The 25,511-nt window shown below is 46.6% G+C and overlaps 1 protein-coding gene across 5 annotated transcripts in view; it reads left to right on the plus strand.

Annotated features, from left to right (window-relative positions):
- Positions 1-1,004: 1,004 nt before the first annotated feature.
- The window catches only part of MACF1 (microtubule actin crosslinking factor 1), a 423,081-nt gene continuing 398,574 nt past the window's right edge, over positions 1,005-25,511 (plus strand). For 4 of the 5 annotated variants that reach the window (XM_033953642.1, XM_033953648.1, XM_033953649.1 and 1 more), the window contains exon 1: positions 1,005-1,260. In XM_033953642.1, coding sequence (XP_033809533.1) covers positions 1,005-1,260 — 256 coding nt within the window. Of the gene's footprint in view, positions 1,261-18,195; positions 18,398-25,511 lie in introns of those variants that run through there. The other variant, XM_033953644.1, reaches the window with a different exon arrangement.

Raw genomic sequence — 25,511 nt, forward strand, 5'->3', positions numbered from 1 at the left:
TTCTCTGCATCTCAGGACAGCCAGACCCTGGAGCACCACTGGTAAGCACTGATTTTCTAGTTCATACTGGGTAAGTGGGGTGGCAGATGTGGCTCAGCTCTGTCAGTCTCTCGGTCTGGGGATGGGGAGAGGGCCCTTTCTTCTGGCTGTGTCTCTAGAGCTGCCTCAGTTACAGTCACTTAGGGCTGCCTTGGACTCGGCTGTCTCTTTGGCATCCACCATTTCCAGTAAACCAGATCCGCATAGGGAATGGATGCTGTTCACATTTCGGTGCTTCTCCATCATGAGTGATGTGATTCTCTCCTTTTCTGCTTGATTGCATTCTCCCAGGCAGCTTCTAGGAATGTGCGGGGTGGGTGTATGTGTGTGTAATTATTATCTTTGCTTCTCCTTCTCTCAGCAGGAAATGTCAGCTCATTCCCACTGAAATACTCCCATTAGCTTCCGTGGTGGGGGTGGGGGGGGGGGACCCACAAGATTTTGTGGTACAGGACTTAAACTGGATATTCATAACCTTTCATATACATATTAAAGAGAAACTACAAAATAGCCTCCAGTTAATTTTCACCATTAAATCTACAGATCCCTGTGTGTTAACCCCTTGTATTCCAGTGTGATTTTAAGGTATGATATACATTAAAACCATGGATAAATTTAACCTAATACTTGTATATCATACATTAAATCTAGGGTCCTCATAAGCTAGTGTTTCTATAGATCTCATATGCACTACTTTAGGAAAAACTCAAATTACTGGGTTTCAGCTGGTACTGAAAGGGCACTCTTTTGAGGAGGCTTCACTGCTAGGGTCCTGGCAGCCCCTGTGTTACAAAGGAACTTCTACATTTTGAGGTTAAGGGTGTTCAGTCATTTTGCTCTTTTGGGGCTAATGAAAGAAAAAAAGTGAAAAGAAGGTCATTGTGGTCTGACTGCCACAGGGGAAACTCAGAAGTCTGGGTTGAGTAGCAGGATTTGAACATTGATCCTTTTCCTCCATCTAGACAATGTCTTCTTCTGATGAAGATGCTCTAAGTGAAAGATCGTATCGGAGTGAGAGATCTTGCAGGAGTGAGAGGTCATGTTGGAGCGAGAGGTCCTATCAAAGTGAGAAGTCCTGCAGAAGGGAGCGCTCTGGGAGCCTGTCTCCTTGTCCTCGAGGAGACACCCTACCATGGAATCTACCTCTTCATGAGCAGAAGAAACGGAAAAGCCAGGATTCAGTGCTGGATCCTGCAGAGAGAGCTGTCGTCAGAGTAGCTGGTAAGGGTAGAGCATTGCAATGAATGTTATATGTCTCCTTTTACCTTTTCTGGGACACTCTCGGATCTCTTTCAAATATGAGATCCTGGGCTCTTTTCACTGTGTCTTGATGCTCCCATATTTTGCCTTCTCTCCTCAAAATATTTCTACTGCTTAAAAGCAAGAAACCTGTTAATATTAGGCATGATGTAAATATTAAAGATAACCTGAAGACAATTCATACCACTTTTACATCAAGGAATAGGTCAGAAGTCCTAGCAGAAACAGCAGGGGCATGGGATTTAACAAGCTTCTAATACTTTACTGCAGCTACATAATGTAATTTATCAGTTAGATAAATTGCTTATTAGCTAACCTTACAGGTGGGTGGGTGGGAAAAGGGCTTTAAGTGGAACTGGGACATTGCTTCTAAGACCACCTACAGAACCAAGCAAAGGATTCTTGCACTTTATTTAGGGGATGATGATCATTTCACGTTAATATGTGCTCAGAATTCTAGATTAAGAGTACATCTCCCTAGAGTTGCAATATATGATATTTTTAGATATGATAGAGAAATAAAAAAAAAAGATTCACATAGCCAACATGCAGAGGAAGGCAAAAGAAGCACCTTTGAGTTTGAGCTTGGCCCTGCACACCCTGCATCCTCCATTAATTTTGTTTCATTTGAAGAGAAAACAAATCCATTCTGTAAGACTTGATTTGTATATATTGGTTATTTATAGTGTATATTGGGGTTCATTTTCAAAAAACATAGATGTCCAAAGGACAGCATAAATCGGCACTTGGACATCTTACTAGTCAAACCATCCAAGTGGGCATTTTCAAAACTGATTTCTAGACATCTTTCTGGTAATTATGTCTCTAGTGCATCTAAATTTTAAGGGGAGGGGTGTGCTTTGGATGGGATTAGGGCAGACTTAGCACTTGGATATTTTACAGTGATAAACATTTTACAAAACATCCAGGGCACAATTTGCACCTTTTGGGCTAGACCTATTTTTACAATGAATATGAGCCAAAAAAGCACCCAGATGACCACTGACTCCAAATATTATCATGCACCTGTACCTATCTGTCTCTAAGACAGCTGCAGTCCTAGTAGAACTGTGAGCAGGTCTCTGAGTAGCCTGATGGGCAGTGCAGTGGACTGCAGAGAAGGGGACTCAGGCCATATGCCACCCTACCTTCAGTTTTTCATCTCTTCCCCTCATCCTAGCTACCATTTCTCATTACTCTTTTCTTCCTCAGCTTTTCAGTAACTTCCTCCTCCCCTGTGACCAGCATTCCTATCCTTCTGTTCAAAATCTCCCCCTCACACTCCTTCACATAGCATTTTCCTTCTGCTTTCTCTCTATCCCCCTCATGCCCATCAGTCCTATGATTCTCTCTCTTTCTAGCCCTTCCCTGTGTCTAAGATCTTCCCCCCTCTCTCGTTTCCCTGTGTCCTACATTTCTCTCTCTCTCTTCTCCTTTTTCCAGCATTTTCCCCATTTTCTCTGCTCATGTGTCCAGAATCTGCCCTCTTCTGTCTCTCCTTTTGTGTCCAACATTTGGCCTCTTGAGTCCAGCATCTCTATTCCTCAATTTTCACCTTCTGTGTTTAGCATCTTCACTCTTTCCTTGTGTCCAGCATATTCTGCCATTTTCCTATGCCCTTGTATCTGTTTCCCCTCCACCCAGTCCCATAGCCAGACCTGCAATGGGAAGGGGGGTGGGGTCCTGAGCCCAAAGTGGGCTCTAGCTCTATAATCATGTCCTGCCCTCCATGCCTCCCCTCCCGTAACCTCCAAATAAGAACATAAGAATAGCCTTACTGGGTCAGACCAATGGTCCATCAAGCCCAGTAGCCCATTCTCACAGTGGCCAATCCAAGTCCCTAGTACTTGACCAAAACCCAAGGAGTAGCAACATTCCATGCTACTGATACAGGGCAAGCAGTGGCTTCCCCCCTGTCTTTCTCAATAACAGACTATGGACTTTTCCTCCAGGAACTTGTCCAAACCTTTCTTAAAACCAGCTACGCTATCTGCTCTTACCACAACCTCTGGCAACACATTCCAGAGCTTAACTATTCTCTGAGTGAAAAAATATTTCCTCCTATTGGTTTTAAAAGTATTTCCCTGTAACTTCATCCCCTAGTCTTTGTCATTTTTGACGGAGTGAAAAATCGATCCACTTGTACCATTCTACTCCACTCAGGATTTTGTAGACTTCAGCTGGCAGAGATCTCCAAGCTCTGACATTAGAACAGTGGCTTGGCAGTTGGTGGAATTTTTCATGTGCTACCACAGTGCCATGTCCCCCCTCCTCATGCATGTGTAAAAACAAAGCATGTTTGGGGAGGCTGGCACAGGAGACCGTGGAACATCCCACCAATTTCCAGAGGATTTGGAGATCCCTGCAACCAATAGCAGCAGATGGTGACACAATTTTTGGGCATACAGCTTTATAGAATTAGGAGAGTGAAGGGTAATTTTATAACTGTGTCCATATGAAATATTAGCTGAAATCCTGCAGAAATTGCAAGTCAAGCAAACCAGCATACCTTGCCCCCTAAGATCTCTTTTTTTCTTACCTTGCTTCCTGCTCACCGTACATTTTACCCCTTATATTGTACCTGTTCCATGCTTACATATATTAATTGTATCTGTATCTGCTGATTATACCCATTCGCTGATTGTCCAGCCCTTCTTTATTGTAAACTGCCTCGAACTACTACGGCTTTGGCGGTATATCTAATATAATAAAATGGTAGGACGCGCATGCGCACTAAAAAAATCGTGTTCCCTGAGCTGTCGCGTTATTTTTAGTGCGCATGCGCGGGTTGTACGTCACCAATGTTCCTCCTCCACCATGCAACGCAAGCCATGTCCGCCGCCGGCCTCGAGCTACTGGGGGCCGGCGGCATGAGCCGCCCGGCCGGTGCTGAGGCCCCGCCTCCCGCTTTCGCCCTACACGGCGCCGCCAGACCTGGACCTACAAAATGCTGAGGCCCGTCTTCCGACCTACACGGCGCCGCCAGATCCGGCACCACAAAACGGCCCTCACATCCGCGAACATGCTTGCCATGGAAACAGAGGGGATCAGGAGCTAAACATCGATTTAAAAAAAACAAACAAACGACAGTGCACAACAACAGAGACACACAGACACTCACAGAAGGACAGGGGGCTAAAGAGATAGATTTAAAAAAATAACAAAACACTAAGGAGAAAGAGAGACACAGGTAAGGAATGCTGCTGGGCAGGGGGAGCAGGGAAGAGGGTCAGGGGGAGAAAAAAGGAGTGCTGCTGGACAGACAGAGCAGGGAAGAGGAACAGGGGAGCAGGGAAGAGGAACGGGGGAGCAGGTAAGAAGTGCTGCTGGACAGGGGGAGCAGGGAATAATGACTGCGGAGCAGGGAAGAAGCTGGACAGGGGGAGCAGGGAAGAGGGACAGGGGGAGCAGGTAAGGAGTGCTGCTGGACAGGGGTAGGTAAAAGGAAGGGAGAAGGCCTACTGCTGGACAGGTGGAACAGGCAAGGGGTGATGGTTGACAGCCGAGGAAAGAGAGAGACAGAAAGCAGTCAAGAGGAGAGAGAGAAAAAGAAATAAAGACACACACATCTATTCTAGCACCCGTTAATGTAACGGGCTTAAATACTAGTAAGAAATAAAATTATTATTATTATTAAGCACGGTTGCATGTAGGTTATAAAGTGCACATGACATCGTGCCCCAGAATACACTCACACTAAATCTGCTCTCAAGTATGCCCAGTTTTGCCAACATGCATCCTTCCACACATAGGGTCATTTTACTATGAGGGGAATTCTGCATAAAACACGGATGATGCACTCTAAGTAGATTTTCTATAAAGGCAGTGCTGCATGGAACCGTCTTTCTAGAATACTAGAGTAAGCCATACTTGAGGCGCTTCAGTTAGACATGGAAATGGAAGTATTCTATAACTCTGCACACTGAACTTTGGGAGACCTAAATAGAATTAACTTGACCAAATTACCCCCATGGAGGATAACTTGTGTAGTCTCCTAGATCAGAAAACCAAATGTTTAAACCTGTGCATTGGTGTCTGCTGTTGGTGTAGCATGCTATGCTATCTGCTGAGATCATGCTTTTTTCCTGATGCTGTCACAGGATCTTGTTACAGTCTTTCCATTTATTAGGACTCATTGAGAAGGTTCTTCAGTGGTTATTTGTTAATGGCATTCAGTTATTTTTCCCTGTCTCAGAGGATCTGGTCCCGGTTCAGGCTATACTTACTGAGTGTTTGTATGATTTTGGATGACTCAGATTAAATTGGCTTTAAACTTGTCTAACGCTGATCTTTTTATGAGTTATCTGTGTACTTGCTCTACTGGTGGAGCTTATTTTGGAGCCAGGTAAAGAATTTGGGACTTTGGTTAGATTAAGGGCAGTTAATGTGTGCCCCGGTGAAAGCAGTGTTGTCATTTGGGCTCTAAAAATCAGGGGTCTCAAAGTCCCTCCTTGAGGGCCGCAATCCAGTCAAGTTTTCCCCAACGAATATGCATGAGATCTATGTGCATGCACTGCTTTCAATGCATATTCATTGGGGAAATCCTGAAAACCCGACTGGATTGTGGCCCTCAAGGAGGGACTTTGAGATCCCTGCAAGTCTAAATGATAGGATGTTTCAAATGAAACTCGTTCAGGAGTTCTCCAAGCTTTGGCCCTTTCTCCTAGATTGTTTAATATCTACATGCATTCTTTATGCCAGATTATGCTGGACTGGGGGTTTCTTATTCAATTATTTTTCCTGTTAAGAACTCATGGGATGAATATCTACATTTTTAAAAATCTTGTCTCTCTACAGTTTAAAGACACATGTCTGCTAATAGCCCCCACCCCGCTCTTTTACAAAGCCACACTAGTGTTTTTTGCGCCGGCTGTGCTGGTAACAGCTCGGACGCTCATAGGAATTATATGAACATCAGAACTGTTACCGCGGTGGCCAGCGCTAAAAATGCTAGCGCAGCTTTGTAAAGAAGGGGGAGAATTAGGTTAAATATTGCAAAAACCCAAAGTTTGTTTTTGTCTGCTTAAAAAGATATCGATTATCCTCTGAATTTGATGACGTGATCCCAATTGTGAATGAAATAAAATATTTGGGGATCATAATGGATTCCCATGTAAAGAGTTTAGTGAAGAAAATCTTGTTTACATTGAAAGTTTAAAGGAGGCCGAGGGTTGTCACACTATTACATGCGTTATTGATGCATTTATTGGATTATTGTAATGTCCTTTTCTTAGTTCTACCTGGATATTTGTTGAAATCACTTCAACTGTCCCAGAATGCGGTTGTAAGAGAGAGATATCAGAAAGGGAGGTTGGAACATATTTCCCCTCTTTTACAGGGGCTATATTGGCTTCCAGTGAAGTGGAGATCACAGTTCAAGGTCTTGACTCTTATTTTCAGCCATTAGTTGCCTCACTGAAAGTCATGCATGTGACATCATTGAATTGTATCTGCAGATGCGGCCCCAACCTCTAGCAAAGCCAGAACCTTCCAAAACCCAGACAAACTGCCAGATTTTCAAAATCTATCCAGACACAGAGACAGTCCTCTAAAAAGAGGACATGTTCGGTAAATGTGAACATATGGTAAACCTAGCCTGCGTTATGACTAGAGACATGCTCTGCCCTGCCCCATTTCGCCCTACCAACGAGTTGCAGCTAGAACACCCCTGGAACCTGACAAGAGAGAGGAAGCCCCAGAAAGCACAAGGAAATACTGTCTTGGAAATTTTCCACGGTATGCCTGGATTGCTATTGTAAAATGTCTACTGTGAAGGGTAGTCCAAGCCAACCCCAGCACATGTCCCCTTCACATCTCTGTAAGATACTAATCCCACATTTAAGCATGAATAATACCTTGTTCCAAAACTGATACATCACTAAAATCATCCCCATCACCTATAGGTTTAATGCCTGAATATCATCACTTGGACATACAGGTTATGGGAGAAATTGCATGACATTTATTCTGTACATAACCCATGGTATATGAGGTGATCTCATAACGTAACTCACTTATACATAACCTGGTCTGGGTGGAGTGTATGTGGAACCACAGAGTACCCGGGTGATTTATAAAATACAGAAATCCATTTATAGCTGCTTCAAAGGTTCAGGAGGCTACAGAAGAGTGACAGCAAGGGGGGTGATGGACGGTTCTAGAGAGGGGGAACAGGAGGGTGAGACGGAGGGACTCAGTAGTGTGATGGGTTACAGGAAATTGATGGGGAGGAGAAAGAGGGTTTAGCAGAGTGGCATGGAGAGAGTTGTAGGATGGAGAACTGGGGATATAGTAGGGTGACTTTGGGGGTTCAGGAGAGTGAAAGGGAGGGTTGATGGAGATGGGTGCATGAGGATTTGGAGAAGGTATGCGGGAAGGTGATGGAGAGAATACACAGGAAGGAGGGGAGGAGATGGAAAAGATGGATTCAGGGCCGTGCAGAGCTAAAGCAGAGAATGAAGGGAAAGGAGCTCTGCCTGTTGCCATGGTTACACAGTTGCCATGGCAACAATTACTGCACATCTTCCTTCCCTCGCCAGCGCTTGGTTGCCATCCACACATGCCCCTCCTACCCCATGTGCTTTGTGTAAGCAGGAGTAGCCTCATGGTTAGAGCAGCAGGTTCAGACCTGAGAAGCCCAGGTAGTGAATAACATAGGGACAAGTGTGTCCCAGTCCCTGCTGCCTCCCCATGAGTTTTGTTGCTGTCCCTGCTCCAGTCCTGTAACCTCTGCCTTAACCGCACAAGATTTTAAAGTGTTTGAGGCTTGGGCAGATGAGGACGGAGCATGTAGGAATGGGGAGGGAAAGGAAAATAACTCGCGGGGACGGGACGGGAAAATTAGTTCCCACGGGGACAGGGAAAAATGTGTCCCTGTGTCATTCTCTAGCAGGGTTCAATTTTAGGTAAATTGCTTAACCCTCTACTGCCTCAGCTACAAATTTAGATGCTAAGCCCTTCAAGGATAGGAAAATACCTACTACAGCTTAACAACTCATCTACGGTTACAGATGGAAAAAAATAAGAATCTGCTCTTACTCCCTTTTGGGTGCTCAGTTCTGCTCCATGTACTTATGTTTGCCCTTGTTCCACACAGAATGTTTCCCATTCCTGGGAATTCTTTGCTGGGTGTCTTCCTGATGCTGCAGTTTCTCTATTCTCTGTCTCCCAGTTTCATTAAGGCATCTCTTGGGTTCTCTTCTTGTTTGTATCCCAGACACTGCAGTTCTTCCATTCGCCTCTGGCCATTAGGCAGGAATTTTAAGCTGGAACTGCACCTTGTGTGACCAACCCCCTTATATCCTCACCATACCCACTGCACTGTGGCCACCACAGGGAAAGCAAAGAACATAAGAGTTGCCATACTGGGACAGACCGAAGGTCCATCAAACCTAGTATCCTGTTTCCAACAGTGGCCAACCCGGGTCACATGACACTGGCAAAATCCCAAAGAGTAAGAGATTTTATGCTGCTTATCCTAGGAATAAGCAGTGAACTTTTCTTTTAGGAAATTAGCCAAGACTTTTGTTTTAAAACCCTGTTAAACTAACTGCTTTCACAACATTCTCTGGCAATGAATTCCAGAGTTTAATTACACTTTGAGTGAAAAAATATTTTCTCTGGTTTGTATTAAATCTATTATGTAGTAACTTAATCACATACCCCCTAATCCTACTATTTTTGGAAAGAGTAAACAAGCGTTTCACATCTACCCTTTTCACTCCACTCAGTATTTTATAGACCTCTATCATATCACCTTTGAGCCGTCTCTTCTCCAGGCTGAAGAACCCTAGCTGCTTTAGCCTTTCTGCATAGAGAAGTCGTCCTATCCCTTTTATAATTTTTGTCGCCCTTCTCTGTACCTTTTCTAATTCCGCTATATCTTTATAGAGGTGCAGCTATAAGATGGAGCGATACAAAAGCATTATAACATTTTCATCTTTGTTTTCCATTCCTTTCCTGATAATTCCTAATATTCTATTTGCTTTCTTAGCTGCGACTGCACAGTGAGCTGAGGGTTTCATCATATCCTCAATGATGATACCTAGATATTTTTCCTGGGCAGTGACTTCTAACCTTGCATCATTCCCACATGCATCACTTTGCACTTGCCATTTTGATGCTAAGGGAATGAGTTTTGCACCCTGTGTGGCTGCACTGATGCATAGCCCTTGGTATGGCCTTGTTGCCTGAAGCTTTTGTTTTGGAGGCTCCTATTCACTGCAGTTTCCCTTTTGACCACAGAGGATGCTCTTTCACTCTCCTCCAAGCAGTTCCTAGACACCTTAGTTCCTCATATGGCCACTAGGGGAACAATGTCTCCAAATACAGTAGGTTAATTTTATATATACTATGATAGTAATGAACCTCACTCAAGCCAGGGTGGGTATAGTATGATCTAAGCCTCTCTAATTTATAGCTAATGGTTACATCCTACAAATTATAACTTCCTTATGGAGTTTGCACAATGTAACACTAATAGGCAACTCATCAGCTGTGTTTGGGAAATTATTTTTAATTAAGCTTGTAGCACCCAATACAATTTTTTTTGTCCCAGGAGCTGCATTTCCTCTTATGGCCTCTGGAGAGGGAAGCGGAGACTTTAGGGTTACCAAATGGTTCCATGACGTTGTGGGAATCTGCCGGCAGTTTCTTTTGTGCCCACGGGGGTCTCCTAGTGCTGCATTTCTCTGACTCTGGGAATCTCCCTGTGCTGTAGTTCCTCCTGTGACCGTCAGGGTTTCCAAGTGTTGCAGTTCTCTCTCTCTCTCCAGGAATTTCCCTGTGCTGCAGTTCCTGCTGTGATCATGAGGGTCTCCAAGTGCTGTGTAGAGAATGACATGGGGATAGTTTACTGTGATAAACTGTGTTCACCTCAGTAAATTCAAAGTAATGGGGACATTTGCAACTGGTTTACCACAGGAATGGGGACAAGACCTTTCACTGCCCCGTGGAAGCGGTGAAAAGTCTTGTTCCTGTGGTAAAAAAATTGTGCTGGTGTCAGACTCGGCATCTTCTCCCCAGCTCCTCTTGGGCCTATATTACCTTCAGGAGCCAGCCATGCCATGATGAAGACAGAAGGAACCCAAGACCAATATGATTTGAAGAATAAAATTACCAGACAACAAAAGGTAGAAAAATAATTTATTTTATATTTTGTGATTAGAATATTTCAGATTTGAAATATGTATCCTGCTAGAGCTGGTATTAGATATAACTGGGAACCGCAAAGCCCAGGCAGTGCTTCTTTAGCTTCCAGCTGGCTTAGGGCTCTCTCTCTGACCAGGGGGCTGTTGCCCTAGTTGCTCTCCCATAACACTATTCCAGCCATGTGTGACTGAAGATTTCTGTTACCTTGATTTTTCTATGAAGCAGCATTCTGTAGTAATTAGGTTTGTTCAGTTTTCACAATAGTGGAGGGGATATTTGTGAAAGGGAGAGGAGACAGGGGTTTTGTTAATCCTTGCTCTGCATTATTTGTGTTTATAAAATGACAATTGTACAGAATAGTCTCTTTTTATATTTTAATAAAATAAGTTCAGTATAAAATCATAACTATTCGAGGCTTGTGCGGGTGGAATCTGACAGTTTGCAGGGCTGGGACAGAGACCAAGCTCACGGGGATGGGGCAGGGACAGGGACTGAGCTCATGGGGTCGGGGCAGGGACGGGCTCACGGGGACGGGGTGGGAACGGTGATAAATGTTTTCCCCATGTCATTCTCTAGTGCTGTGGTTCTTTCCTCCAGGAATCTCCCCGGGCTGAAGTTGCTCTGGTGCTCACGAAGGGTGTGTGTGTGTGTGTCTCCAAGTGCTGCATTTCTCTGTCTCTGGGAATCTACCTGTGCTGCAGTTCCTCCTGTGTCTACGGGGGTCTCTGCTGCAGTTCTCCGTCTCCTGGAATCTCCCTAGGTTGCAGTTCCTCTTGTGACCATAGGGGGTTTCCAAGTGCTTCAATTCTCTGTTTATGGGAAACTCCCTAGGCTGCAGTTCCTCCTGTGTCTACAGGGGTCTCAGCTGCAGTTCTCCATCTCCTGGAATCTCCCTATATTGCAGTTCCTCATGTGATCATGGGGGATCTCCAAGTGCTGCAGGGCTCTTGTTTCTGGGAATCTCCCTAGGCTGCAGTTCCTCTTGTGCCCACGGGGCTTTCCAAGTCTGAATTTCTCTGTCTCTGTAGTTCCTCCTATGATCATGAGGGTCTCCAAGTGTTGTGGTTCTTTCCTCTGGGAATCTCCCTGTGCTGCAGTTCCTCCTGTGTCTACGGGGGTCTCTGCTGCAGTTCTCCGTCTCCTGGAATCTCCCTAGGTTGCAGTTCCTCTTGTGACCATAGGGGGTTTCCAAGTGCTGCAGTTCTCTGTTTTTGGGAATTTCCCTAGGCTGCAGTTCCTCCTGTGTCTACAGAGGTCTCTGCTGCAGTTCTCCTTCTCCTGGAATTTCCCTATGTTGCAGTTCCTCCTGTGACCATAGGGGGTCTCCAAGTGCTTCAATTCTCTGTTTCTGGGAATCTCCCTAGGCTGCAGTTCCTCCTGTGTCTACAGGGGTCTCTGCTGCAGTTCTCCATCTCCTGGAATCTCCCTATATTGCAGTTCCTCATGTGATCATGGGGGATCTCCAAGTGCTGCAGGGCTCTTGTTTCTGGGAATCTCCCTAGGCTGCAGTTCCTCTTGTGCCCACGGGGGTTTCCAAGTGCTGAATTTCTCTGTCTCTGTAGTTCCTCCTATGATCATGAGGGTCTCCAAGTGTTGTGGTTCTTTCCTCTGGGAATCTTTCTGTGCTGAAGTTACTCCTGTGTCTACGGGGGTCTCTGCAGCAGTTCTCAATATCCTGGAATCTCCCTAGGTTGCAGTTCCTCCTGTGACCATTGGGGGTCTCCAAGTGCTGCAGTGCTCTGTTTCCAGGAATCTCCCTGTGCTGCAGTTCCTCCTGTGTCTACGGGGGTCTCTGCTGCAGTTTTCCATCTCCTGGAATCTCCCTAGGTTGCAGTTCCTCCTGTGACCATTGGGGGTCTCCAAGTGCTGCAGTTCTCCATCTCCTGGAATCTCCCTAAGTTGCAGTTCCTACTGTAACCATAGGGGGTCTCCAAGTGCTGCAGTTCTCTGTTTCTGTAGTTCCTCCTATGATCATGAGGGTCTCCAAGTGTTGTGGTTCTTTCCTTTGGGAATCTCCTTGTGCTGCAGTTCCTCCTGTGTTTACGAGGGTATCTGCTGCAGTTCTCCGTCTCCTGGAATCTTCCTAGGTTGCAGTTCCTCCTGTGACCATAGGGGGTCTCCAACTGCTGCAGTTCTCTGTTTCCGGGAATTTCCCTGTGCTGCAGTTCCTCCTGTGACTACGGGGGTCTCTGGTGCAGATCTCCGTCTCCTGGAATCTCCCTAGGTTGCAGTTCATGGAGGGTCTCCAAGTGTTGCAGTTCCTCCTGTGACCATGGGGGGTCTCCAAGTGCTGCAGTGCTCTGTTTACGGGAATATCCCTAGGCTGCAGTTCCTCTTGTGCCCACGGGGGTTTCCAAGTGCTGAATTTCTCTGTCTCTGTAGTTCCTCCTATGATCATGAGGGTCCCCAAGTGTTGTGGTTCTTTTCTTTGGGAATCTCCCTGTGCTGCAGTTCCTCCTGTGTCAACAGGGGTCTCTGCTGCAGTTCTCTGTCTCCTGGAATCTTCCTAGGTTACAGTTCCTCCTGTGACCATATGGGGTCTCCAAGTGCTACAGTTCTCTGTTTCTGGGAATTTCCCTGTACTGCAGTTCCTCCTGTGTCTACGGGGGTCTCTGCTGTAGTTCTCCGTCTCCTGGAATCTCCCTATGTTGCAGTTCCTCCTGTGACCATGGGGGGTTTCCAAGTGCTGCAGTTCTCTGGGAATCTCCATAGGCTGCAGTTCCTCTTGTGTCCACGGGGGTTTCCAAGTGCTGAATTTCTCTGTAGTTCCTCCTATGATCATGAGGGTCTCCAAGTGTTGTGGTTCTTTCCTCTGGGAATCTCCCTATGCTGCAGTTCCTCCTATGTCTACGGGGGTCTCTGCTGCAGTTCTCTGTCTCCTGGAATCTCCCTAGGTTGCAGTTCCTCTTGTGACCATAGGGGGTCTCCAAGTGCTGCAGTGCTCTGTTTCCAGGAAACTCCCTAGGCTGCAGTTCCTTTTGTGCCCACGGGGGTTTCCAAGTGCTGAATTTCTCTGTCTCTGCTGTTCCTCCTATGATCATAAGGGTCTCCAAGTGTTGTGGTTCTTTCCTCTGGAAATCTCCCTGTGCTGCAGTTCCTCCTGTGTCTACAGGGGTCTCGGTTGCAGTTCTCCGTCTCCTGGAATCTCCCTAGGTTGTAGTTCCTCTTGTGACCATAGGGGGTCTGCAAGTGCTGCAGTTCTCTGTTTTTGGGAATCTCCCTAGGTTGCAGTTCCTCCTGTGTCTACAGAGGTCTCTGCTGCAGTTCTCCTTCTCCTGGAATTTCCCTATGTTGCAGTTCCTCCTGTGACCATAGGGGGTCTCCAAGTGCTTCAGTTCTCTGTTTCCGGGAATCTCCCTAGGCTGCAGTTCTTCCTGTGTCTACAGGGGTCTCTGCTGCAGTTCTCCATCTCCTGGAATCTCCCTATATTGCAGTTACTCATATGATCATGGGGGGGTCTCCAAGTGCTGCAGGACTCTTGTTTCTGGGAATCTCCCTAGGCTGCAGTTCCTCTTGTGCCCACGGGGGTTTCCAAGTGCTGAATTTCTCTGTCTCTCTAGTTCCTCCTATGATCATGAGGGTCTCCAAGTGTTGTGGTTCTTTCCTCTGGGAATCTCCCTGTGCTGCAGTTCCTCCTGTGTCTACGGGGGTCTCTGCTGCAGTTCTCCGTCTCCTGGAATCTCCCTATGTTGCAGTTCCTCCTGTGACCATGGGGGGTTTCCAAGTGCTGCAGTTCTCTGGGAATCTCCATAGGCTGCAGTTCCTCTTGTGTCCACGGGGGTTTCCAAGTGCTGAATTTCTCTGTAGTTCCTCCTATGATCATGAGGGTCTCCAAGTGTTGTGGTTCTTTCCTCTGGGAATCTCCCTATGCTGCAGTTCCTCCTATGTCTACGGGGGTCTCTGCTGCAGTTCTCTGTCTCCTGGAATCTCCCTAGGTTGCAGTTCCTCTTGTGACCATAGGGGGTCTCCAAGTGCTGCAGTGCTCTGTTTCCAGGAAACTCCCTAGGCTGCAGTTCCTTTTGTGCCCACGGGGGTTTCCAAGTGCTGAATTTCTCTGTCTCTGCTGTTCCTCCTATGATCATAAGGGTCTCCAAGTGTTGTGGTTCTTTCCTCTGGAAATCTCCCTGTGCTGCAGTTCCTCCTGTGTCTACAGGGGTCTCGGTTGCAGTTCTCCGTCTCCTGGAATCTCCCTAGGTTGTAGTTCCTCTTGTGACCATAGGGGGTCTGCAAGTGCTGCAGTTCTCTGTTTTTGGGAATCTCCCTAGGTTGCAGTTCCTCCTGTGTCTACAGAGGTCTCTGCTGCAGTTCTCCTTCTCCTGGAATTTCCCTATGTTGCAGTTCCTCCTGTGACCATAGGGGGTCTCCAAGTGCTTCAGTTCTCTGTTTCCGGGAATCTCCCTAGGCTGCAGTTCTTCCTGTGTCTACAGGGGTCTCTGCTGCAGTTCTCCATCTCCTGGAATCTCCCTATATTGCAGTTACTCATATGATCATGGGGGGGTCTCCAAGTGCTGCAGGACTCTTGTTTCTGGGAATCTCCCTAGGCTGCAGTTCCTCTTGTGCCCACGGGGGTTTCCAAGTGCTGAATTTCTCTGTCTCTCTAGTTCCTCCTATGATCATGAGGGTCTCCAAGTGTTGTGGTTCTTTCCTCTGGGAATCTCCCTGTGCTGCAGTTCCTCCTGTGTCTACGGGGGTCTCTGCTGCAGTTCTCCGTCTCCTGGAATCTCCCTAGGTTGCAGTTCCTCTTGTGACCATAGGGGGTCTCCAAGTGCTGCAGTTCTCAGTTTCCGGGAATCTCACTAGGCTGCAGTTCCTCCTGTGTCTACGGGGGTCTGTGCTGCATTTCTCCATCTCCTGGAATCTCCCTAGGTTGCAGTTCCTACTGTAACCATGGGGGGTCTCCAAGTGCTGCAGTTCTCTGTCTCTGTAGTTCCTCCTATGATTAAGAGGGTCTCCTGGAATCTCCCTAGGTTGCAGTTCCTCTTGTGAACATAGGGGGGTCTCCAAGTGCTGCAGTTCTCTGTTTCCGGGAATATCCCTAGGCTGCAGTTCCTCCTGTGTCTACGGGGGTCTCTGCTGCAGTTCTCCATCTCCTGGAATCTCCCTATGTTGCAGATCCTCCTGTGACCATGGGGGGTCTCCAAGTGCTGCAGTTCTCTGTTTCCGGGAATATCCCTAGGCTGCAGTTCCTCTTGTGCCCACGGGGGTTTCCACTTGCTGAATTTCTCTGTCTCTGTAGTTCCTCCTATGATCATGAGAGTCTCCAATTGTTGTGGTTCTTTCCTTTGGGAATCTCCCTGTGCTGCAGTTCCTTCTGTGTCTACGGGGGTCTCTGCTGCAGTTCTCCGTCTCCTGGAATCTTCCTAGGTTGCAGTTCCTCCTGTGACCATAGGGGTCTCCAAGTGCTGCAGTTCTCTGTTTCCGGGAATTTCCCTGTGCTGCAGTTCCTCCTGTGTCTACGGGGGTCTCTGCTGCAGTTCTCCATCTCCTGGAATCTCCTTTGGTTGCAGTTCATGGGGGTCTCCAAGTGCTGCAGTTCTCTGTTTCTGGGAATCTCCCTAGGCTGCAGTTCCTCCTGTGTCTAAGGGGGTCTCTGCTGCAGTTCTCAATCTCCTGGAATCTCCCTATGTTGCAGTTCCTCCTGTGACCATGGGGGGTTTCCAAGTGCTGCAGTTCTCTGTTTCCGGGAATATACCTAGACTGCAGTTCCTCCTCTGTCTACAGGGGTCTCTACTGCAGTTCTCCATCTCCTGGAATCTACCTATATTGCAGTTCCTCATGTGATCATGGGGGGTCTCCAAGTGCTGCAGGGCTCTTGTTTCTGGGAATCTCCCTAGGCTGCAGTTCCTCTTGTGCCCATGGGGGTTTCCAAGTGCTGAATTTCTCTGTCTCTGTAGTTCCTCCTATGATCATGAGGGTCTCCAAGTGTTGTGGTTCTTTCCTCTGGGAATCTCCCTGTGCTGCAGTTTCTCCTGTGTCTACGGGGGTCTCTGCTGCAGTTCTCCGTCTCCTGGAATCTCACTAGGTTGCAGTTCCTCTTGTGACCATAGGGGGTCTCCATATGCTGCAGTTCTCTGTTTCCGGGAATCTCCCTAGGCTGCAGTTCCTCCTGTGTCTACAGGGGTCTCTGCTGCAGTTCTCCATCTCCTGGAATCTCCCTAGGTTGCAGTTCCTACTGTAACCATGGGGGGTCTCCAAGTGCTGCAGTTCTCTGTCTCTGTAGTTCCTCCTATGATCATGAGGGTCTCCAAGTGTTGTGGTTCTTTCCTCTGGGAATCTCCCTGTGCTGCAGTTTCTCCTGTGTCTACGGGGGTCTCTGCTGCAGTTCTCCGTCTCCTGGAATCTCCCTAGGTTGCAGTTCCTCTTGTGACCATAGGGGGTCTCCAAGTGCTGCAGTTCTCTCTTTCCGGGAATATCCCTAGGCTGCAGTTCCTCCTGTGTCTACGGGGGTCTCTGCTGCAGTTCTCCATCTCCTGGAATCTCCCTATGTTGCAGATCCTCCTGTGACCATGGGGGGGTCTCCAAGTGCTGCAGTTCTCTGTTTCCGAGAATATCCCTAGGCTGCAGTTCCTCCTGTGTCTACAGGGGTCTCTGCTTCAGTTCTCCATCTCCTGGAATCTCCCTATATTGCAGTTCCTCATGTGATCATGGGGGGGTCTCCAAGTGCTGCAGGGCTCTTGTTTCTGGGAATCTCCCTAGGCTGCAATTCCTCTTGTGCCTATGGAGGTTTCCAAGTGCTGAATTTATCTGTCTGTGTAGTTCCTTCTATGATCATGAGGGTCTCCAAGTGTTGTGGTTCTTTCCTCTGGGAATCTCCCTGTGCTGCAGTTCCTCCTGTGTCTATGGGGGTCTCTGCTGCAGTTCTCCGTCTCCTGGAATCTTCCTAGGTTACAGTTCCTCCTGTGACCATAGGGGGTCTCCAAGTGCTGCAGTTCTCTGTTTCCGGGAAATTCCCTGTGCTGCAGTTCCTCCTGTGTCTACGGGGGTCTCTGCTGCAGTTCTCCGTCTCCTGGAATTTCCCTAGGTTGTAGTTTCTCCTGTGACCATGGGGGGGGGGGTCTCCAAGTGCTGCAGTGCTCTGTTTCCGGGAATCTCCCTGTGCTGCAGTTCTTCCTGTGTCTACGGGAGTCTCTGATGCAGTTCTCCATCTCCTGGAATCTTCCTAGGTTGTAGTTCCTCTTGTGACCATAGGGGGTCTCCAAATGCTGCAGTTCTCTGTCTCTGTAGTTCCTTCTATGATCTTGAGGGTCTCCAAGTGTTGTGGTTCTTTCCTCTGGGAATCTCCCTGTGCTGCAGTTCCTCCTGTGTCTACGGGGTCTCTGCTGCAGTTCTCCTTCTCCTAGAATCTCCCTATGTTGCAGTTCCTCCTGTGACCATGGGGGGTTTCCAAGGGCTGCAGTTCTCTGGGAATCTCCCTAGGCTGCAGTTCCTCTTGTGCCCACGGGGGTTACCAGGTGCTGAATTTCTCTGTCTCTGCAGTTCCTCCTATGATCATGAGGGTCTCCAAGTGTTGTGGTTCTTTCCTCTGGGAATCTCCCTATGTTGCAGTTTCTCCTATGACCATGGTGGGGGTGGTCTCCAAGTGATGTAGTTCCTCCTGAGACCGCGAGGGGCGTCCAAAGTGTCCTGTTCTCATTCTCCAGGAATCTTCATGTGCTGCTGTTCCGCCGGGCGCCGCCCGGGGCTTCCGGGCGCTGTAGTTTCTCCGCTCTCCTCTGGCTCTGCAGAGGCGCTCTAGCCGCGTCTTAGTGGCGGGGCGTGTTTCTGGGAGGGCTCGGTCGCTCGTGCGCCGGTGGCAGGGAAGAGAGTGAGGCGGAAGCGGGAGCGAGGGCGCGAGAGACGGGCTCCGGGTGCGCCATGGCCGGCTACGTCCCGGGGCAGCTGCCGGCCAACCGCAGTCAAGAGAAGGAGTTCGCGCAGGCCTACGAGGACGTGCTCGAGCGCTACAAAGGTAGGACGGGCCCCGCGGGCGGGCCTGCCAGAGCCACCTTCCTAGGCGGGGGTTGGTGACTGTTGGCTGGGAGAGTGGCCGACCCAGGTCTAAGGAGGGAAACAGATTCTCTGCTGCTTCTCCTAGGAATTCCCCAAAGCGTCTGCACTTCTCTTTTAGGAAATGAGCCAAACCTTTTTAAAACCCTGCTGAGCTAACTGATTTCACAGAGTTCTATATGAAAAAAATGTTTAAAATCTTCTACTAAGTAGCTTCATCTTAGAATTTTTGGAAAGAGTGAACATCTACCCTTTCCACTCCACTCATTATTTTATAGACCTGTATCATATCACCCCTGAGCTTTCTCTTCTCCAAGCTGAAGAGCACTAGCTGCTTTAGCCTTTCTTCCAAGGGAACTCGTCCCATCCCTTTTATAATTTTTGTCACCCTTCTGTGTATCTTTTCTAATTACACAATATCTTTTTTGAGATATGGTGACCAGAGCTGCACACAGTATTCAAGGTGCGTCCATCCCATAGAGCGATTCCTTTCCTGATAATTCCTAGCATTCTGTTTGCTTTCTTAGCTGCCACCGTACATTGAGCTGAGGGTTTCATCGTATCCTCAACAATGACACCTAGATCCTTTTTCTGGGCAGTGACTCCTAACATAGATCCCAGCATCACATCGCTATAGTTTAGAGAATGACATGGTGACAAAATTCCCATCCCTGCTTATAACTGTGGGAAACCATCCCCATGTCATTCTTTAAGGAGAGAGGGAAGAATCACAGTATGAATGGGCCCAACCACTGACCCTCAGAAGGACTGAGGTTAGGATAGACACTAAAGAAGGACATGGGATGATTTCCTGCAATTATCTGTGGGGACGGGAATGGTGATGAATTCTGCTACTGTGTCTTTTTTTTGGAGTTCAGGTTCCTCTTTCCCACATGCATCACTTTGTACTTGCTCATATTAAATGTCATCTGACATTTTGATGCCCAGTCTCACAAGGTCCTCTATTTTTGGTTTTCGCAATCTTCTTCATCAACAAATTTAATTCTCACTAGTTATTCTCATCTCTACATTGTTGCCTCCTCCGCCGGGGATGTGGTTGTCCCATTGCTACTCCCCTCCTATCCCCAGTACATGGGGATGTGGTTGTCCCATCACAGTCTCACCCCATCTGTAGTGCTTGGGGATGTGGTTGTCCAATTACTCCCCCATTTGCAGTGCCTGGGGATGTGGTAGTCCTATGTTGCCCTCCCCTACCCCCGGGTTGTCCCATTGCTCCCTCCCCTCCTCCTTTTCTGGTACCTGGAGATGTGGGTTATACCACAGAAGTTGGCAGCAGGTACCTTTGTTTCTGCTACTTAGAGTGTGTGCAGAGGCTCCTGTTTCCTCTCTGGATCTTGATTTTCCTGTTGGATGTTTCATAGAGGCAGGGCAGTGTGTTCTAACAAATAGTAAGATTGAAGTTTTGATGGGGACAGCATAGTTCAGGGGCTTGGAACATGAGTGCGGTGACACTTTTGCTGACAGCCCCAAATGCTCTGGGAGGAGTTACTACCACTTATCATTTCTTTAGCACTACCAGACACTCACAGCACCGTACATTAAACACGCAAGAGACAGGAGTTCTGTTACTGTTAGATTGACGTTGGGACTTAATTGAATCTAATGGAAGCTGACAGTAGAGGCAATTTGTGAATGCTTCCAGTGCTCTTTTTCTCTATAAATAATTAAGTTTTTCTGTGCCGTGTAAACTTTCTGTTAACTGTTTACAGACAGCCTTTATTCAGTTTTGCAAGACTGGAACCAGGCACTGAAGGCTCACTGTACCTTTTGCTTTGTACCTTGCTTTGAATGTTGTTTTTTTAATCAAGTCTGTAATAAAATAAAATGTCAGTCATATCCCGACCCTGTCACCACTTTCTTCGCTTCTTCCTGCAGAACTCTCCTTTGCCTCTGCAAACAGAGGCAGAAATACATTAGAGCGGAGGCTTTAGAACACTCTCAATCAGGACTTGGCTGCTTATAATTTGAATTTATAGTTTATTAAAATACTTGCTATACTGCCTTTCTAATATAAGTCAAAGTGGTTTACAGACTAAAGTCAAAGAAATAGAAAAAAATGCCAATCATTTAATAAAAAGCATCTTTGCTCCAAAAGGAAAAAAGCCTTTGCTCTCTGCCTACATCTAAAACAGTGGTTCCCAACCCTGTCCTGGGGACCCCCAGCCAGTTGGGTTTTCAAGATATCCCTAATGAATATGCGTGAGAGAGATTTGTATACCTGTCACTTCCATTATATGCAAATCTCTCTCATGCATATTCATTAGAGATATCTTGAACACCCGACAGGATTGGGAACCATTGCTTTAAAGCACATGATTGAAATTCATGGGAGAGAAGGTGACTTAAGGTTCTCATTTCACTTTGTAGCTCTCTTTGCTCAGGGTCAGGCACTTTACGTTACTGTAAATGAATGTGTGTGTTCCCTTTTCTTTTCCAAAAATAAGATCACTGGTTGAAGGTGAAAGACTCGGAGTAATTTGTGGAAATATCTTTTCAAAGAAAGGCTGGTAGATGTTTGGAGTGGTCAGACGAGTTGTGCTCATCATTTCCTCTAACCAGTGGTCTCAAACTCAAAGCCTTTGCAGGGCCACATTTTGGATTTGAAGGTACTTGGAGGGCCTCAGAAAAAATAGTTAATGTCTTATTAAAGAAATGACCATTTTGCATGAGGTAAAACTCTTTATAGTTTATAAATCTTTCCTTTTGGTTAAGTCTTAATAATAATATTGTAATTTATAGCTAAAGAGCCATATTATCAAAAAACTGTTTTATTTTACTTTTGTGATTATGATAAACATACTGAGGGCCTCAAAATAGTACCTTTTGGGCCACAAGTTTGAGACAACTGAGTGGGAGTCTCCACTTATAGCTCTGCCAGTGGAGGGCACTGTTTCATTATTACATTTTCAATAGTGAGTAGAGAGACGAGCAATGCTGGACTTTAGGAAACTTGCTTGTCCCTAGTGATGGAAGATATAATAAAAAAGCAGCAATTCCTACTGGCAGCAATATTCACACTTGGGGAATAGTGGTTGTACGTATCCCAGGTATAAAGGATCTCTGAGGGAGATGATGGGATTGTAGAGGTAAGTAAGTGGTAGATGTGATAGGTCAGTGTTTACTACATCTTCGTGGGCAAACAAGCATGTGGTCTAGGCCCACATTTAACGCTGACTGTGATGCTACGACAGCCTGCATGGACCACTGTCACAAATCCCTATTTCAAAGCACATTTGGGATTGTGTCCCATGGCTTGAGATGTATAATGTGAGCCAATGCAAAGTGATGCATGTGAGAAAGTGTAACCTGAATTATAGCTACGTGATGTTGGGTTCTGTGTTAGGAAAAGGATCTAGGTGTTGTCATTGAAGATACAATGAAACCCTTAGTTCGGTGTGCGATGGCAAATGTTAGAAATGATCAGGAATGGAAGAGAAGAAAATGTTATAATGCCTTTGTATTGCTCTATGGTATGGCTGCACCTCAAATACTGTGTGCAGTTCTGGTTGCCATATCTCAAAAGAGAGAAGGGCAACGAAAATGATTAAAGGGATGGGACAACTTCCCTATGAGGAACGGCTAAAGATGACTCGAGGGTGATAGATTCGGTACAAACGTAAGGAAGTTCTTCTTCACCCAGAGAGTGGTAGAAAACTGGAACGCTCTTCCGGAGGCTGTTATAGGGGAAAACACCCTCCAGGGATTCAAGACAAAGTTAGACAAGTTCCTGCTGACCCGGAACATACTCAGGTAGAGCTAGTCTCAGTTAGGGCGCCGGTCTTTGACCAGAGGGCAGCCACGTGAGCGGACTGCTGGGCACGATGGACCACTGGTGTGACCCAGCAGCGGTAATTCTTATGTTCTTATATGACAGAAGTCTATAAAATACTTTGTGGAGCAGGTAGATGTGAGTTAATTGTTTACTCTCTCCAAAAATACTGGGACTAGGGGGAATGTCATGAAGCTACTAAGTAGTAGATTTAAAACAAACCAGATATAATATTTCTTGACTACAACGTGTAATTAAACTCTGGAATTTGTTGCCAGAGAATGTGGTAAAAGCAGTTAGTTTAGTAGGGTTTAAAAAAGGTATGGATAATTTCCTAAAAGAAAAGTCCATAAGCTATTATTAAGTTGGACTTGGGGAAATGTACTGCTTATTCCTAGGATAGGATAAAAAAAAACCCTATTTTACTCTTTGGGATCTTGCCAGGTATTTGTGACCTGGGTTGGCCACTGTTGGAAACAGGATACTGGGCTTGATGGACCTGTGGTCTGTCCTAGAATGGCAGCTCTTATATTCTTAAGTAGGTGGACGTATGGTAATTGTAAAGTTCCCCGGGATCCAGTTTGAAAAGTTGTGTATGAATGCAAGCTGCTCTTGTAAGAATGATGATAAGTTGGCATTGTGTAATAGAGAGAGATGCTGGGTCTTTGAGTAGAAGATTTCCCGAGTGTAAGGCAAATCCTTTTCAAGAGACACCTGAGGCACAAGGGATATGTTGGAGTACCTGCTTAGCTATCCTTTGCAGGGTTGCAGAAGTGAGGGTCAGTTTTTGGGCACTCGCCCTCATTTTATCTGTCACTCTTTGTCTGCAGCAGTGCAGTGAGTCACTTGACTGGGAATCCATCTTGCGTTTGTTTTGGCTGAGAATTTATTGGCTGATTGAGATCCACCCAACCTGGCTTCTGCTGCTTCTACAGGAAGATGAGGAGAGGCTGGGTTGGGAGTCTAAGCCTCTCTTGTTTCTACTTGTCTTGTTCTGGACTGCCCAGGGCTGGCATCGCACTCAGGTTTCAGGCGTCTCGCTGCTTTGGCCTGTGGCTATTTCTCTGAGCAGATATTCTACTTCTGGCAGAGTCTTGGGAGCTATTTCACCTTTTCTCATCTCGGATTTATCTCCCTCTCTCTCATTTGATCTCCCCTGCTACTGTTCGCCCTTCAGAGATGAGATCAGGGTAATTGTCTTCTAAGCTATAGGGATACAGAGTTATGCGTGTATTCTCCCCTGTAGAATATAGGGATCTCTGTGTGTAGGTGGCGGTGGGAATACTGAGGATATTACTTTGATGCTGCTTTGTTGGGGAGGAAGTGATAGGAGAGGACAGGTATTAACTGGGGGATGTTGGACAGGGCAAAGATGTGTATGGCTTGGGGGTGCCATAGGGCAGTGGTTTTCATTCCGGTCCTTAGGACACAGCTAACCAGACAGGTTTTCAGGATAGTGCTTCTGTTGTATGCAGATCTATCTCATGCATATTTATTGCGGATATCCTGAAAACCTGACTGGGTGATATGAACGCAGGGGTTTAGGGTAGAGTTCTCTGGGGAGGCGAGTGTGAAACCCTTAAACAGAAGGTGGAAGCTTCAGAACTAATGCACTGTGAACTGAAATTACTTGGAGTTGGTAGAACTTTGTATTGTAACACCATTACAAAGCTCATATAAAGCACTCGGAATTGAGTCCCCCAGTCATTAGTAGTGGGATAGAAGCTTTCGATAAACAATAATAATTCACATTAGCCTCTTTGATTTTTTTTTTAAAACTTCTTCCCAGCCAGCATAAACTGAGCCCTTCCTTATAGGCAGTCCCTGTATTATGAGCGTCTGACTTACATCAGACTCGTACTTACAAATGGGGGGTCCTGCTTCTCCCTTCGGTGTTCCAATGTGCCCCCCCCTCCCTCCCTCTCTCCATTCTGTGTCCCAAGTTTGTGCCTCCTTCCCATGGGTGTTTACTGTACCTTCTTCTGGCTGGCTCCCTCCTCCTCCTCCTTCCAACCGCATTCATTTGTTTTCAGAAAGCCATGGGCAGTGGCTCCTACATGAGGCCTGTGGCTGACCTGGAAGCCTTCCCTCTGACATCGGACACAGAATGGAGGGAGGGCGAATGAACTTGTGATATAGGATGGAAGAATGGAGGGAGTGAGGGAAAGATACTGAGGTGGGGAGGGAAGGGAGAATTATTGGGCATGGGTGATTCAGTGAGAGGGAAAGAGAGATGGTGCATATGGGGAAATGAAGAAAGAGGAGAATTATTGGGTATAGGGAGGAAGAGAAAATTATTGGACGTGGTGGTGGGAGAAGAATAAGGTGGAAGAGAGATGAGAGGGAGAAATGTTGGATGTGGTGGGACGGATGGAAAAGGATGCAAGAAGGGCTTCAAGGAGGTGGAGATGGTGGAAAAAGAAAGTTTTCCACTATCTGCTTAGAGGGAAGGCTTCCAGCGCGTAGGAAACTCTGTGACGAGAAACAAGATCTGAGTTGCATACCAATTTAATTTAAGAACGGTTTTCCAAATGGGGACCTGGGGACTGCCTGCATTTCTAAAGTTGTTCAGATAGTGCTGAGGAACTGGAGAGACCTCAGGGGCCCATTTACAGTCTTCATTGCTCTCTCTGTGAGTGCTGACTAGTTGTTATGGACATGACTGTACCTGTGTGTGATCATTGCTTTTGAACACACCCATCCGTCAGCAGAGTAGAGCTACCAGTCCTCACCCCACCTCTGGCTTTGGGAGACTCTCTGTTTGGTTTTCATTTGTTTTCTGGCTTAGAAATGTGAGCTACGGCCACGTTTCACTATGGCATGCCACCCTCTGGGTGTGAGAGACGGGATGGGGATGGCCAAGCATGTGTGGCAGCAGGGCAGATCTGCTGTTGGACCTTGTGTGGTCTCATTATCCTCTTATGTTTTGTCTCAATTCCCATCAAATCCCTAATCAGTACAGTCTTAAATGAAATAATATAAATGAACAATCGGCACATACAAACTTGAAGTGTTTTCAGCTTCTTCCTAAAGTCCATATAAGTTGAAATTAGACGAACGTTCAAAGGTAAAGAATTCCCGATATTAATTTCACCATAACCAAAAGACCTTTTTCATGGGCAGATTTAAATTTCACTCCCTTCATTGATGAAAAAGACAAAATATATTGTTCACTATTTTTGCCGCATAAAAGTTGAAACATAAAGTAAACCCCCTCAGCTGCATCACCGTTCAGAGTGAAAAACCAAACAGCAAAGCTTAAATGAAATATCGATCTCAACAGGAA

The sequence above is a fragment of the Geotrypetes seraphini genome, chromosome 8 (genome assembly GCF_902459505.1).
Source record: "Geotrypetes seraphini chromosome 8, aGeoSer1.1, whole genome shotgun sequence".
Taxonomy (NCBI): Eukaryota; Metazoa; Chordata; class Amphibia; order Gymnophiona; family Dermophiidae; genus Geotrypetes; species Geotrypetes seraphini.